A 15,658-nucleotide genomic window follows, 5' to 3' on the forward strand; every position below is an offset into this window, starting at 1 on the left:
TATTTCTAGCTTGTTATGTAGCTAAAGGCCACATGAGGGAGTGCTAGGACCTCGTAGAGAGAAAGGCATCGCTGTCTAACATGTTCCAGGAATGCTCAGCATATTAGCAAATTCTTATTAAACTGTCCAAAAAAAAAAAAAAAAAAACGTTTTAAAAGAAATCCCAGCCGCTGGATGCAATTAGAGAGTACCACACAGGATTTGATGGGCCATAAAACCATTAAATCTGAACACTTTCTTTCTGAGCCTAAAACATTCCAAAGTGAGGTTTGGGGTTGGCCACCTATTAAGCTGCAGGTGGAGGAGGGTGACACCAAGAGCTGCACGCTGCAGAGAATGGGTCGCCGTGGAGGAGAGCGTTCTACCTGTTGAATTTTCTGGGTTTTCCAAGATTAAGTGATCAGCCTTACCCTTGACGGAAAGCACTCAACAGGAAAACGTTGCCATTTCCTTTGCTTCCAAGTCGAATGATGCCGTTTTGAAAGTTTTATTGATTTATATATCTATGTGTCATTCTAGGTGACCAGGGAGATATCCATTTCAACATTCCTACCAGGAAAAGAACCTCATTGTTCTCAGTCTTACCCAACCCAGGCAAAACAGTGGGCTTGTTCTAAAAGACATCTTTGGCTTTTTCCTAAGGTGGAGGGTATTTGGATTTATAGCTCTGCCATCACTCCTCAAAACGGACCCACAGGATTGTTCTCATTATCATTGGACAGTGGAGGAGGAGGGGACACATGGGCAAGGACTAGCCCTGGTGGACAGAATGGTTCAACCTAGGAAGGTCTCACTCTGAGCTCCGACTTAGCTAGCTGTATTAAAGACCAACATAAAATGGTATGCTATTAAGGACTGTGCACCAAAGTTTAAGCAGCCGAGTGGCCTTGAGGAGAGCATGTGATTGCTTTTGTGACTTCTGAGTGGACGCTGGGTTACGACAGTGAGCAATTAGGGTGTAATGTGTCCCAACACTGAGGGAGTTAAGCTGTGGGACTTGTTTGAAGTCACCTGATATAAGCTTCATGATCACCAGAGTCATTCATCGCTAGGAAGTGCCTGGCTGCAGGATGCTCTCTTCCTCATTATCTGCTAGTTACATCAAGACTGGACCATTCAGTCAACTCAGCTGCATGATAAGCAGGTGAGGGTGATGTTTTCCTGTAGCTCAGCGCTGTGCCCTAGGGAGGGGCTGAAGCAAGGCAGGGAGGTCTAAGGTGTCCCAGGGACTGATGGGTCCTTACGAGCACTTCTGTATGGTGACAAAAACCTCAAAGGACAGTGACAGGCTAGTGTGATCCTTGAGGATGTACTGTTCCAATTCCGAGAATGACTTGTGTTAAAGGAATTGCAAAACTAAGCCTGTTTTCCTCACCTTTGTTGAAAGTACTTAAATTGGCTAAAGTCCTTAAACTGTAAGTTAAGGTCTGTTTGACCATTTCTAAATAGATCGAGCATAATTTACACTTCACTTAGTTAATTTCCTCAGAACTTTATTTTTCTTGAGAAGACTAATATGAGACTTTCAAACACTTTGGCAACAGCGTTGGTCATGTCTTTAGTCCCTACGTGATGAAAGGCTGACACACGCAATGCTTATTAAGGTGTACGTTTATGCAAGTACTTCAACATGTCAGACCATGAATTTAGAACACACGGTGGCTTGGTACTCTGTCACTGCATATTTTCCCCATTACACAAGCACTTCCTGTGCAGATGACAAAATTCGTTTTTCTAAAAAAAAAAATTGTTTTCAGCACAGATGTTTCAGTGACTAAGTCTTGTAGGAGCATTTTAATCAAATGCATCTTAAAAATGTTAGACCTTTTGAACAAATTAAACCTTTTCTTCCTTTCTCTCCTTTTTTCTTTTAAAAACATAACTTTGGAAACTCAAGGCCTTTTTTTCCCAGAGAAAAGAGATAATGTTTGAATAAAACATTTGAAATCAGGATATTTGAAATTGCTCAATTATTGGGCCCCGTCAGAGTATGAGATGGTCTCTTGCGAGTTAATGTTTCAAATAAAAGTCATAACTCCTCTGGTATTGCTGTGGGTAGACATCTTCAGGCCTATCTTATTTTTTCCCTCATGTTAAGCACTGCATGATGTGCTTTTGTTTTACATGATCAATATCCTATTCATAAGAGTCCCAGACTTGGCATTAAACATTTGGAACCTATTTTATAATTGGTAAATTGTAATTTCCCAGCTTTGGGTAACCCCTCTTTTTCTCTTTCCATCCTTGAACATTTAAACTCAGATTCATTTATTAATGTTTCCTTCTAATCTGAAATCTATGAAGCTGAGAAATTTATGGATAAACCTGCTTATAAAATATGTCTGGTGGCAGTTAAATGAACTGAGCATAAGTACTCTAATGCAGTTTAACTCATTGATGCAAACACAGTAAGAGATGGATATGGGAACAAATATAGCATATGGCCTGTGCCTCTCCCTGGTGGTCACCAACAGAAACAGAGAAGTGTCACTAGGGTAACATCAACAACTGTCGAGCAATGTGTGTTAATGAATACTCTGTTACCCTTGGTCAGGTTTCCCCCCATTTTCTGGGAATTCTACCTAGCTACATCTCATGAACTTGGATGGGAACTTGAGAAGGAAAATGCATACAATCTTTTCTCAAGGAATGGTTGTTGGTTACCAGTCTTGACCACACTCAGCAGCTTTGAAGAAATGTGGGTCTCCGGTCTCCTTCCAGGTCTGTTAGACAGAATCCGAAGTTCATCAACTTCTATGCAGCTCCTGTTGACATCAGGCCTTAAACAGATATACAAAAACCTGGAGTGAATGCTTTGTACAGTTCTAAAGTAATGGATTAAGTCCTCTATGATGAGGCTGTTAGACAAATTGTGGAACACATTTCCACTGAAGAGAGCCCAGGTCTTCCGGGAGCCTGTTGACCTCAGGGTGAACATGGGAAATGACAGAACTACTCTAGTCCCTGAGGGACATGCATGTAGAGTCCCCTTTGAAGCCCTGTTGTGGGTGGGCTTGGGACCCAAATTTGTAAAATACATACAAAACAAAGGATACGCATATGTGTGAGGTGTTTTTTTTTTTTTTTTTTTTTTTTTTTTTTAGATTTTCCTTTGGTGGAGCTCTCTTTCCTGCCTAAATCCAGGTAGATGCTCTACCTGAAGAACTGAAAATCTGACTGAAATATAAAATCAAACCTTTGCAACCAGAGGCCTTTCAGTCCTGACACTAATCTCTAAAGTGTGTTGAGAATGACATCTTCATCATTAGTCCAAGGTTTTACACCCACATTACCTGGGTCAGAAGGAAGCATTTTTCATTAAGGCTTGAAATAAAGAAATCTGCCCCCCAATCTGGGGGCACAATCACACTTCCTGGCTGTAAGGTGGCCCTTGCCAGGCATGCTGTTTTGTTGAGCGATAAACTTGAGCTAGTCACGCAAGTCACTCTACATTGGACTTTAGGACTTGCATTTAGGTAGCTCAGGTCTTATGGAGCCAGTTAGAGATTCCACAGGGTGTGGATGTAGTTAAGTCTTCACTGGAAGGTGGCCTCACAGTTGAGCCCTATGGCTTACCTCATGCTTGGGCCTGCCCTGGTGGATGTGGATTTAACTTTAATAAGATACTTTATTTGGGTTTATCTGGGAGGAACTTTCAGCAGAAGTGATCACTGTTACCATTATTCCACAGCTTGCTATGTGGGCTGTTTTCTTGGTAGTGAACTGAGTTTTTCTTCTGCTTTGAATATCAGCCCCTTATCAGATGTATGGTTTGTCCGTGTTCCCTTCCAGGCCACTGTAGTCTCTTCTGTAGTTACCTATTTTCCTTGCTGTAGTGAGACACTGCAGTTCAGTGGAATACCTTAAAAAATGCAAAAGATAAAATTACAATGTGATCCAATAATCCCACTCATAAGTGAAGATTTAAGGGAACTGAAATTAGGTATGCTAAACACGTATAATACTATTTGTATTCTCATGTTCACTTCATCATTATTCACAATCACCAATATGGAAGAACCCGAGACCCCCATAAACGGATGAACAAATAAAGAAAACGTGGCATGGGTGCGCCATGGAATATTATGGAATCAGAGAGTAAAGTGGTAGAAACTAGGAGCTGCGGTTAGGGCCTGAGGATGGATAAAGGAGGATGCCCATTGAAGTCTAGGGTGATGGGGTCGAAATGAGAAGCTGGGGTCCAGGGATGAGAACGAGGAAAGGAAGATGTCAATCAAAGCCCAGTTTAGACTAGAGGAATAGCTTCTAAGAAGCTATTTTCTGTGTGAAACCACACTGAGTACTGATGTATTATACATTTCAAATTTGCTGAAAGAACAGGATTTTTAAAACTTTTTTTCCTTTCTTTCTTTCTTTCCTTTTTTTTAGTGATGTATTATACATTTCAAATTTGCTGAAAGAACAGGATTTTTAGAATTTTTTTCTTTTCTTTTTTTAGTGATGTGGGTTGAACTCAAAGCCCTGTACATACTGTTCAAGTTCTCTACTGAGCTTCATACCCAGCCCTAAAGAACAGAATCTTGATGTTTCCGTCACAAAATTAGTTGCATATGTTATCTAGCATAATTAAATATTTTTTTACAATGTGCAAAACACTCACAGAAATAAAATAAAATAATAAATAAATCTTTAAAATAAAAGTTTAGCTGGGCATGGTGCCACACATCTGAAATGCCAGCACTTAGGAGGTAGTGACAAGAGGGGTCTCTTGTTCAAGGCCAGTTTAAAATACATACCAAATTCCAGGTCAGACTGGACTGCACGAGGAGACCAAGGAAACAAGCAGCTTTGCCCCCAATAGTTTATGGTTCTATTTTTGAGGCTAAACCTTCAGGATGATAAAAGAGGCAGTAAAAATAAGAAAACAAAGTTCCAAAACGTCACATGGAATTCATGTTCACTTGGTACTGTGTTCTCCTGGATATGCTGTTTTAAATTTATTTTTGTTGTTGTTGCTGTTGTGTGTTTACCTGTGCCGTGGTGCATGTGTGTAACTCGCAGGGTAACTTTGTAGAGTTGGTTTTCTCCTTCCACCTTTATGTGGGGTCTGAGGATTGAACTCAGGTCACGAGGCTTGCCCGGCAAGTGTTCTATCCATGAAAGCATCTCGCTGGCCCTGACTATATTATCTTTAGGATGTGTTGACTCTCATGATTCCTCAGTGCTGGAACAGTATCAGAAGGCTTCACCCTTGGGAAAAGACAGGCTGTGCTTTCCTGGCAGCAGTGCCTCGGCTGAGAGCTCCATTCTCCTGGCTTTGTGAAAACTCAAAGTTACCTTGCAGCCCAGTGATGAACAGCCGAACCTGGGAGTAGAGAAAAGCCCTGAAGCCTGTGCTTTGTAGAAATCAAAATCAGTTGGGAATAACAAAGCGAGCCTATCTCTGTATGCAAACCACTAGACGATTTCTCTGACTGGAACTTTGGGAGAAACATGCAAACTTTTAAAAATTGTAACCTTTACATCCAAAACCTCTCAGGGAGCTAGAAGGGGTTACCTTTATCCCTTATGTAAGTTGACATGAATCCAGTACAGCAAAAGGCTTTAACCCGCTAAAAGAGATGCTTAGATGCTGATCTCTTGCACTGCAACAGGTGTGCATGCAGCAAGGTGTTCCAGGTATTAGAGAAGTCATTGGTCGGTACAAACCTCCAAGGAACCATCAGTGGGGGTAGGGCATGATGAAGTACCCTAATACATTTGAAGGAAACTAAGGACAGACCTACCTCAGTTTTCCTGAGTGTTGAATAATACGCATGCGTAATCCCATTTGGGCCTACTCCAGTCTATGGAGGAGTATGAATGTCAAGCCGGGACTCATGGAGCAGCCTTTCTCACCTCTGCTCTTACCTGTATAGACACATTTTCAGTTCTATCTCTAAATGAGCTGTGCAAAATTTCATACTCCTTTAGTTTACGCTAAGGTAAAGATATGTTGAAAAGCAACAGTTATAATCCATCCATGATTTCCTTTGGACACAGCAAGTGACCACCTAAGATTTCTCCCTGTCTTTCTCCTGGTTGCAATAGCTTTACCCCAACACATGGTGATGCATCCTGCTCAGATGTGATATTCCCTCTGCTCCCAGGAGGCTCTTATCAAGTCACCAACGTCTGTTCCATTCCTTCCACCAGGGACAATGGTAACTTTGAGTTTATGACCCTCACTTCCAAATTTCAGCCCTTATGATTTTTAGTTGCTGAAAAATAAAGGCAGTGACTGGGGCCATGGCTCAGTGGCAGCATTCAGGACTAGCATGCCCTGGGCTTGATCCCCAGTGTTGGAGGGAAAGGTAAGTTAGAAAACATAAGAGGAGGATGGGTAGCCCCAGAGCAGGGGACAGTAATGCAGACATGGGCGTCTGTGCTCAAATGGTTGTGTCATGGTGTTTGGGAATACTAATAGCCTGGGCAAATCAGAAAGTCTGCTGTTGGAATGATCTGTGAGTTGTTCTTAACATTGTAACAACCTTTACAGAATGCCTATAGATAACTCTAATATGCTAAGGGAAGTCCTTGGCGATTTCCATATTACAACTGGCAGAGCTGTGACTGAGTACACTGCTAACTTCATGGAAGCTTCCCCATTATCTTAATGTCCCCTTTGCTCAACCATTTGTGAGGAAATATACTTATCTGTGCTTGGTTACCAGAGACTCTTGCATATACCAGTACTAGAAAGATAGACATATAGAATTCTGTTGTCTTACTGTTCAACTCTATATGACCTTAGTTAGGTCACATCTTCAGGACATCAGTGTGTGTGTGTGTGTGTGTGTGTGTGTGTGTGTGTGTGTGTGTGGTAAAGTGATGGCTAGAAGACTCTGACTCAGGCACTCAATGCCCTCTGGTGTTGTTTCCACATTGTTAAACTTAATGAAAATCAGACAAGGATCCAGATGTATTATTACCTAGTAAAATGTGTTTCTTATGGACAGTGATTTGCAAGCCATGAGAACCTATTACATAAATTCTCAAATGAGCTCCTGGGATGAACAGTGTCTTAAAGGCATGGTGCTCTTAAACTTACATATTTTGTTTGAGATGAGGATATAATCAAAGGTGTTGGAAAAGTAATGTGCATGCTTTAAAAACCAAATCCATTTTAAAAGTACTTCTTCTATCAGCTGCTGATGGTGTCTAAGCCGGGTCTAGCATAGTTGGCAGCAGCATTGTCTGGATTAGTCAAATACTTGGAGTTCAAAAGAGACCAATGGAGCAAGAGTCTGCAGGTGAGACCATGAGGTACTCTTTTATAAGCTCATCAGGAAACTTGGCTGTTGGCTGAAGTTTGAACATGGAAGCTCTTGCACCTCTCAGAGAAATTTCATAAACACCGTCTTATCTGATTCCTGTTATCACACTGTGAATGCCACTTGGACAAATGCATTTATTCCTATTTGACACAAGGTGACAACTCAGATGGTAGGAATGACTTGGGGATCCCATAGCCAGCACTAGATATTTGTGCTTTATTTCTTGGAACTTTCTGTACCACATGTAACATCAAGTCAACCTCTCTTCTACTAAAGTCTTACTACCTATGAGGGAGGAAATCCCATCGCCAATGTTCTGGTAAGGCTTCTTAGACCATTTTCCCATTTATTGCTACCTTGCTCAAAATGATGGATCTGCTTTTCACATCTAGTGCACACATTTTTAAAGGTGGGGGGCACAAAGGTAGAATGTGTCTTAGTAAACACTTTTAAAAAGGTATTGAGAAAGGTAAAAAGGAAGGAAAATTTAAAGTCACCATGGTTTCGTGACTTATTAATGTTTAATTTGTTTAGGTGAGTTATGATTTGTACAAATATGGAATCATGGCATATGTGTTGTTTCTTGAACTTTTATCTTTAGTCTGTCTTGATTGTATTTGTATGTCTATAAATGTTTTACAATTTTAACAGCTAGAGTTCTCCAGAGATATGGAATCAATAAGATCTAGCTCCCAATATAGAAGACCCAAGATTATCTCTCTACCTGTCTGTCTGTCTGTTTCTCTGTCTGTCTGTCTGTCTGTCTGTCTGTCTATCTATCTATCTATCTATCTATCTATCTATCTATCTATCTATCCATCCATCCACCCATCTATCTGTCATCTCTCTAATGCTATTTATCATAGAGACTTATTTTTAGGACTTGGGTTACATAATTATGGAGGCACCTAAACCTCAACTCTGTAGACTAAGCAGAAGGCTGGAGACCTGACAGAAGGTGATATTAAAGTTAAGATCAATAACAGTCAGCTTGACGAATTTCCTTTTGTTTCTTGGGAGAGGTTGGTCATACTTTAAGTCTTTGACAGATTAGGTGAGGCCATACAACAGCAAGCTATCTGTTTTGCTCAACTCTATTATTACTTTAAATGCTAATGTCAACTAAAAAATACGTTTATGGTAACGTTGTTTGTCCAAATATCTGGACACCATGGCCTAGAAAAGCTAACATATAAAATTATCCTTCATAATAGTGCTATCCTTAATGGTTATATGTATTTCCTTGTATATATTAATTACATATGCTATAACCAGTACCCTAAAATGGTCATTAAGGTTTCTCTCAGTATTTCTACCTTAAGCTATACCAATCTTTGTTATTTATTTGTTTTTCTTCATATATATATAATATGCATATGTTATACATATTATATACATGTATATAATAAACACAGTTACAATCAATACATGTTTTATGTATTTATTTTTAAAGACTTGAGCTCATGCCAGCTTGCATTTGCTGAAGCCTTTCCCCCTTGAATGAGACACTGGTCCAGGAGGAACAGCTTCTCTAGGCCTGCCTTAGCTTTCCTCTTCCTCTTCCAGCCTGTCAGACCGTGGGAACTGGCATGATGCTGAGCTCCTGGGCCACCTCGTCAATAGAAGAAGTGGCGGAGGCTGGCCCGGAGGCACTTCGCTGGATGCAACTGTACATCTACAAAGACCGCGAGGTCAGCAGGCAGCTAGTGAAGCGAGCTGAGCAGATGGGTTACAAGGCCATATTTGTGACAGTGGACACCCCTTACCTGGGCAACCGCTTTGATGATGTGCGCAACAGGTTCAAGCTGCCGCCACAGCTCAGGTATGATCTCCTAGACTGAAAGGAGGATTTATCTTTCCCTTTCATAAGCCACCTCCAAATGTGGCTTTTTATTTTTATTTTATTTTGCAAGTAGACACCATGGAGAAATAGATCTCCGTAAAGACAACACCTGTGAGACATCTCACCGGAAATGATGGGCTCTTTGTTTTAGAGGAAGCCACTGCAGAATCTCTAGCAAGCGATGTTGCTTGGGGATGTCGTACAGCTGAGCTATTGTAACTATCTATTTGTAAAATTCAAAAGATTTTGTTATCAGAGTGCACTAGGTTTTTGGGAAGTATGAAATAGAATACACATAAGTTTTGTATAGGTCACAATTTTTTTTATTGTGATCCTGGTGCCCTATTACTTCATGGAAATAAAAGACTCACATTCATATTTTAATTTTAGTTGAAGTAGGAGCAGCTAGGGTTAAAAAGATGGAAAAAGGATAAAAACATGGAGGTAAAAGAAGCCAAGCACTTGATCCTTTATCTTCTACTTCATTGTGTTTCTCATTCATGTGGCTCATCATCCATGGAGCAGGGTTCATCAATTCACTCACTCATTCATGTTGACAGAAACCATGCATCAAACACTTAAAATTGAACTATGCTGATTTCATGAGGTCATTCATCCTTTTATTAACTTTGGACTGTTCTTGCCCATGTAGGATGTTAGGAACTTGAGTCAAAGCCAGGACCTCAGTGGAGCTCAGTGAGAAAGGACTGCAGGTTCCTTCAGCTAGAGGCATCTTTCCCCATTGCTTTCTCTTTCCATATTTTATGACAAAAGGTCCTCTTCTGCATTTTTCAAACCAGTTGCGATAGATGTATGACATTCCTTGGAGGTATACATATCTAACCAGACACCTTTGTGTTAGCAGATGCCTTTGATGTTTGGTGACCATGGAAGCCTTCCATGGAGTGTAGAACTTTTCCACAGGAGCCACACTGCTCCCTCTGTCTACATTTTGTGTTTGAAACAGTGAGGGCCTTAAAGACAGAAAAAAGCTGAAAGAATAAAAGCAAAGGAAGTCGCATTTAAGCATCCTCTGTTTATCTTCTGAAAGAATTCAAACTGAACAGATGCAAAGCTCAAGTCAGTTCCAATAAGGGAAACAGATTACTGTAAATGGGACCTCATATGTGTTACAGAAAGAATATCCAGTCTTGTGGAAGACCACAAAATTGTCATTTACTATAGCCGTGAATATACTTAAGAGACTTTCAAATACCACACACAAGACCTTGCTGTTATGCTGTGTGTCAATGTGTGATGTAATTAGTGGGAGTGCTTGTCACTCTCAGGCAGGTTTTGGGCTATTGTTTTTGTATGTGGTACGTCTTATAAGTTAATGAAAGACTTGGTAGTAAAGCTGGGCCATAGTTCTGATGGATAGATGGATAGGCTACCCAGATACCATGTAGGGAGCAAACCACTTCCAACTTCTATAATATGTACTCTTCACTCACCTCTCACCCTTTCTTTATTTTGACATACACACACACGCACGCACACACACACAAACACACACACACACACACACACACACACACACACACACACACACGTTTCTAAAATAATTAGTTTTACACTGTTGCAGTTTCCTACAGGAAACACTCCTTATTTTCCTTTGGTTGTTTGTGAAGAAATGACCCTTTTCCTCTTTTCCTAATGACATCACTCTCAACAACAGTGATGGTAATCAAACCATGGAGTTTGCTTCCTGCTTCCTACTCTGAGTAGCAAACATGTAGGTATCTAGTCTTGTGGGCAGGAGGACACTGTTGTATATCCTGGCTGGGAACCCTTGCTTCTCAACACAGGGTGACTTCATGATGAGCCACAGGCCTGACCCCTCCCCCCTTTTCCTCTGCCCCTGGACTTCTGCCCAGATGATGTGGCTAGCCTTAAAACAAAGACCCCTTTCAGCTGTTAGTGTTCGCTGGAGTGGCCGTGGGTTTCCAGCTTGTCACAGCTCTGTTCTGAAGATGATCAAATCATGAATAATACATTTAGATTATGGGGAACACGGTAACATCCTGCACCTGGCCACACCCCATCCCAATGGGCACACTTCTGAGTAGTCTCTGCTAAGCAGCACTTCAGCGGCCCCCCCACCCCGACACACACACCGCCTCCTAAGCTTCTTCATCTGTGAACACCCCAATATGAAATCAGTTTCTTTTTGCTCTGACCTGACTCATAGAAGGTGAAGCCTGCTTTTCAGAAGTGAGGTTTGGCAAGGGAGGGAGACAGGAAATCCAGGGGAGAATGAGTTGCTAAGCCTGGCTCCTTCCAGCCTTTGCTACTTCCTCTGCCCGGGTGGAGGGGAGGGCCCTGACTGTTGGCACCCGGGAGCAGAGAGAGTTCAGAGGGTTGGTAATGGCCACTTGGTCTATACGCAAAACATATGCGTGTGCGCACGTTACAGAAAGTGTGAAAGTGAGAGGAAAAGGGAAATCCTCCGCTGGAAGAAACAGGAATAAAGCCAGCTCACAATGCGGATTCCCGAGCCCTGACGGGGGGTGGGGGGAGATGGGGGGGGGGTTTTGCCTAGGCCATGCTCCACGGACATGATTCATGTACCTGCGTGAAGAGTAATCTACTTCCCCACACACACCCCATCCACGGTACCAGACTGTTTAAAGAAAAGTGATCGAGGCCAGAGGTGTGTGTTCTTAACACATACACCTGAACCCTGGAACATGACACCTTATGTGGAAAAAAGAGCTTGGCAAACGGAGCTGAGTTAAAGGTCTTGAGAAAGGAGATGGTCCTCTTTTTATCACGGTGGACATTCTATACAAATGAAGAGTTTTTTATTAGGGAAAGACTTAGCCAGAGGAGGAAGTAGAGGTAATAAAAGGAGAGTTGGGTCCATGTGGCCCAGAGCAGGCGTGTCCACTCAAAGAACAGATGGACAATATATTCTTCTCTAGACAGGCAGAGGGACTGGATATCCTTCGACACCTTGAGTTGAGCTCAGTGAAAACCATCTTGGTCTTTCTAACCATTGCAAATGTATTATTAAATTTTTTACATGTCCGGGTGATTTGCTTGCATGTGTATCTGTGCAGCTTTGTGTCCCACTGAGGTCAGAAGAGGGCATTGGGTACTCTGGAGCCAGAGTCGCAGATGGTTATGAGATGGCATGTGGGTACTGGGAATGGAACAAAGGTCTTGGAAGAGCAGCCACTGTTCTTCACAGCTAAGCCATATGTCCAACCCACAAATGTGTGACATAAAGCTCTGCATCTGTGGTCATTTGTTGTAGTAGCAATGACAAAAAAAAAAACTTAACCCTATTGAGTTCATTTTTATAGTAGCATTCCATTGAGGTCTGCCTTGTTGCTCCACGTTGGCTTGCCTCCTGTTCTGCCCCATTGTCCCTCTTCATTCTCCAACATACTTGTTGGTTGTTTCTGGGATGGATGGAGATCTTTCACTCTCTTTTTTCCTAAGGATCTACAACAGGGACAGATAATAAATAGTTGGTGCTTGGAATATAATTATTTATCCAGCATTTAAACCATTTAGTAGTGCGGATGGGATTTTCCCACTACAGTAGGAAAAAGGTGAGCAGGATTGCACCTCCATGTTTACGGCCCCAGTCTGTCTTTAGACCACCTGGACACACCAAGGAGGAAGTGACCAGGGCATGTTCTGAACACGATGCTTTCCTAACCACGAAAGAGAGGCTGACTGCCTGTCCCCTTCTCCTGCAAACTGCGAGCTTCTCTTCTCTGTACTTGATGGACTTGTGAACTTATCTGCTTTTTATTTTGTTCTATTTCAGGAGTGTTCAGTATAGAGATGTGGCTTTTTCCTTCGTATTACATTATCTACATTTACAAATCGTGTGTTATCATCACTGCTCTTTCTTCTTAGTCATATTATTGGTTTTAAAAAGATATTTAACTTTAGACATTACTACCGTCACTTGATGCTAACTTACTAAAATAAAAATCAAGTTCTCTGTTAGATTAAAAAAAACTATACTAAGAGACACTCCACGAATAATAATTTCCTTACAAGGAAGAAATTTTGTCCCTGTGGCATTTATCAGCTCAGGATTCTGAAAATGAAGTTCTGAATAGTTATGTTAATATTTCAGTATTGCCTTTTTCCTTCTTTACAAAATAAATATTAGAAGGTACTTTAAGGATGGTGTGTGTGTGTGTGTGTGTGTGACGCATATATGTCACAATCTGAATAAAAATAGCATTCATGGCAGTTTCTTTCAGAGCCATCAGTAAAGCACGCCATCGTAGCTCTCTGTCAAGATATCTGAAAACTTTTTCTTGGCTTCTGGCTTTGAACAAAGTTTAGAGTAACAACAAGGCTTCATTGTGCCCTGAGATTTCTGTAAGGCAACATTCATTCAAGTGTTGATCTGTATTGCACGGTCCAAGAATAACAACAGTTATTTATATAATTTTATCCATGTTTCTGTTTTTTCCTATCCATTTCACCCTTTCACCCACCCCTGCTGAAGCACTGCAGCCTGTTTGGAGTGGGGGCAGGGACATGTTCAGATGGTTTCCTTTTTTCTCCTGGTCTATTGATGGGATAGAGAGATTGCACTTTTATTTTTTGACAATATTATTTATGTTTGACGTTTAGTATCATTGAATTAATGGGGTAAGTTTGTCCAAGGATACATTGATTGAACAGAAAGCTTAATTCATTTCACATTAAGAGGGTCACATAAGACCTAGGACTGTTAAATGCTGTATAACCCTAAGTGCCTTGACAAATGGAAAAGCTCAGGCATTTTATCGAAATCCAACAACTAGATAAGCACCAACTATTTATGTCTTTATATCCATGAATCTACAGGACTATGTTCAATTCTACTGAGAAAACTGCCATTAATACAATTGCTTGAGTAGGGTTGTTTGAAAGTTCATGTTCATAGGATGGTTCTATGCACTCTAACTTCTCCATCAGTCATTTTATCTAAAATGTTCGGAAGTGGAAGCTAATTATCAACCAGTTTTGTGTGAAAAGAAGGTATAAAAACACTTTGAAAATATAAATACTATATAATATAAATATTACACTTATATCTATCTATATAATATAAATATAAATAATATGAAACACTTTGATAATTCCATCTGCAGACATGCAGTCTTAGTCACTGCTCCAGTATCTTTTCAATGTTCAGTGGCAGAGCTGGTAGATGGGAAAGTGAGCCGGGACTAATCTAGCATCTGTGTAGTCACCCATAAGAAGAATGCCTAGCAGGCCAGTTAAGGTGTGTAGGAAAGCAAGCTGAGTTTCAGCTGTTCAAGAGAAGTCTTTCCTGTGGTTAGTTTCCAAGTAAATCTTGTGATTATAGACTGCTAAGCCACAATGAAGATGCCATTGCATGTCCGCATTGTCAATCATCCATATGGTATGGTCAGAGCAGCAAGCGGAATGAAGTTTGTCTTTAGGTTGGGGCACTGTCCAAATATATCCAAGAATGACATGCAAGAGCAAGGAAAAGGATATCCAGCATGGGGCGATCCAGCAGTAGAGTCTCGGCCATGAGTTAGAGAGCTACTTGGTCAAACTAGATCAACAAGTTGAGCTAGGAGAAGGCCAGGGGTGGTATGTGCAGGCTGTGGCTCCCCGGGAACAAATCTCAGCCACTGGCTAAGTGTGAGTTGACCTTTCAGAAGGTGAAGTTTGTTAGCATATAGAGAAGTGCACAGAACATTGGGATGAGTAATTGCAAGAAGAACTTATAATATATAAATGCCAGTTTATTGGGAGGAGGGGAGGCACAGAAAGAGGGTAAAGAAAAAGAGTAGGGATGCAGAGGGGGGGGAAGAAGAGAAGAGAAGAGAAAGAACGGCACAGAGAGAGTGGCAGAGTAGGAGGTGCAGTATCCCAGCCACACTCTGCACACCAGGTAGGGCACAGGGATGTCTGAAACTAAACAGAAAGGGAACAATTAAACAAAAGGGAGTTTTGTGACGATGGGTAAACTGTGGGCAACTGAAGCACCTAATCCCGCGGGAACACTCTACAGATGCACAGCACATCTCAAAGTGAATCTACCCAGAGGTGCAGGAGATGTGGCTTCCAGTTTGCTGGGTGGTCATGAAAGCTCAGGACTAAGAAAATCCCACAGGAATGAAAGAATGGTGGTTTGTGATCATTTGAAAGCCAGGCCCTTGCCAAGGTTCTCTGGAAGGTCACGGTGTGAACCATTAACCAGGAAACCTGGTTATAGCTGATTGGAGGAGGGAAAAGCAAGACTTCTGTACTGACAGACACTTCCCAATCCCTATCAAAGCCCACAGCACAACACACCTAAGCAAATACTGGATAGTTAGCAGTCAAATGACCTGGGCTAGATCCCAAATAATGTCCTGAGCTAATTTTATTCTTGGTCATCTCATTCTGCACTTGAGTTACGTTACTGTTTTTATATAAAACTGAAATCGTAATGAATCAACGTTACCTTCTAAAAGATTTTCAAGAAAAGAAATGTGCAACTGTGAGTATATAAAAGGCCTTTGTAAACAATAAAACACCATACAAATGTTTTCTATTATGC

General features: G+C 41.3%; 1 protein-coding gene across 3 annotated transcripts in view; it reads left to right on the forward strand.

Annotated features, from left to right (window-relative positions):
- The window catches only part of HAO1 (hydroxyacid oxidase 1), a 49,872-nt gene that overhangs the window by 14,519 nt on the left and 19,695 nt on the right, over window positions 1-15,658 (forward strand). For all 3 annotated transcript variants that reach the window (XM_084774573.1, XM_084774574.1, XM_084774575.1), the window contains one exon: window positions 8,844-9,099. In XM_084774573.1, the coding sequence (XP_084630699.1) occupies window positions 8,844-9,099 (256 nt within the window). The remainder of the gene's footprint in view (window positions 1-8,843; window positions 9,100-15,658) is intronic.

This window comes from Acomys minous, assembly GCF_964271855.1.
Source record: "Acomys minous genome assembly, chromosome: 3".
NCBI classification, from domain to species: Eukaryota; Metazoa; Chordata; class Mammalia; order Rodentia; family Muridae; genus Acomys; species Acomys minous.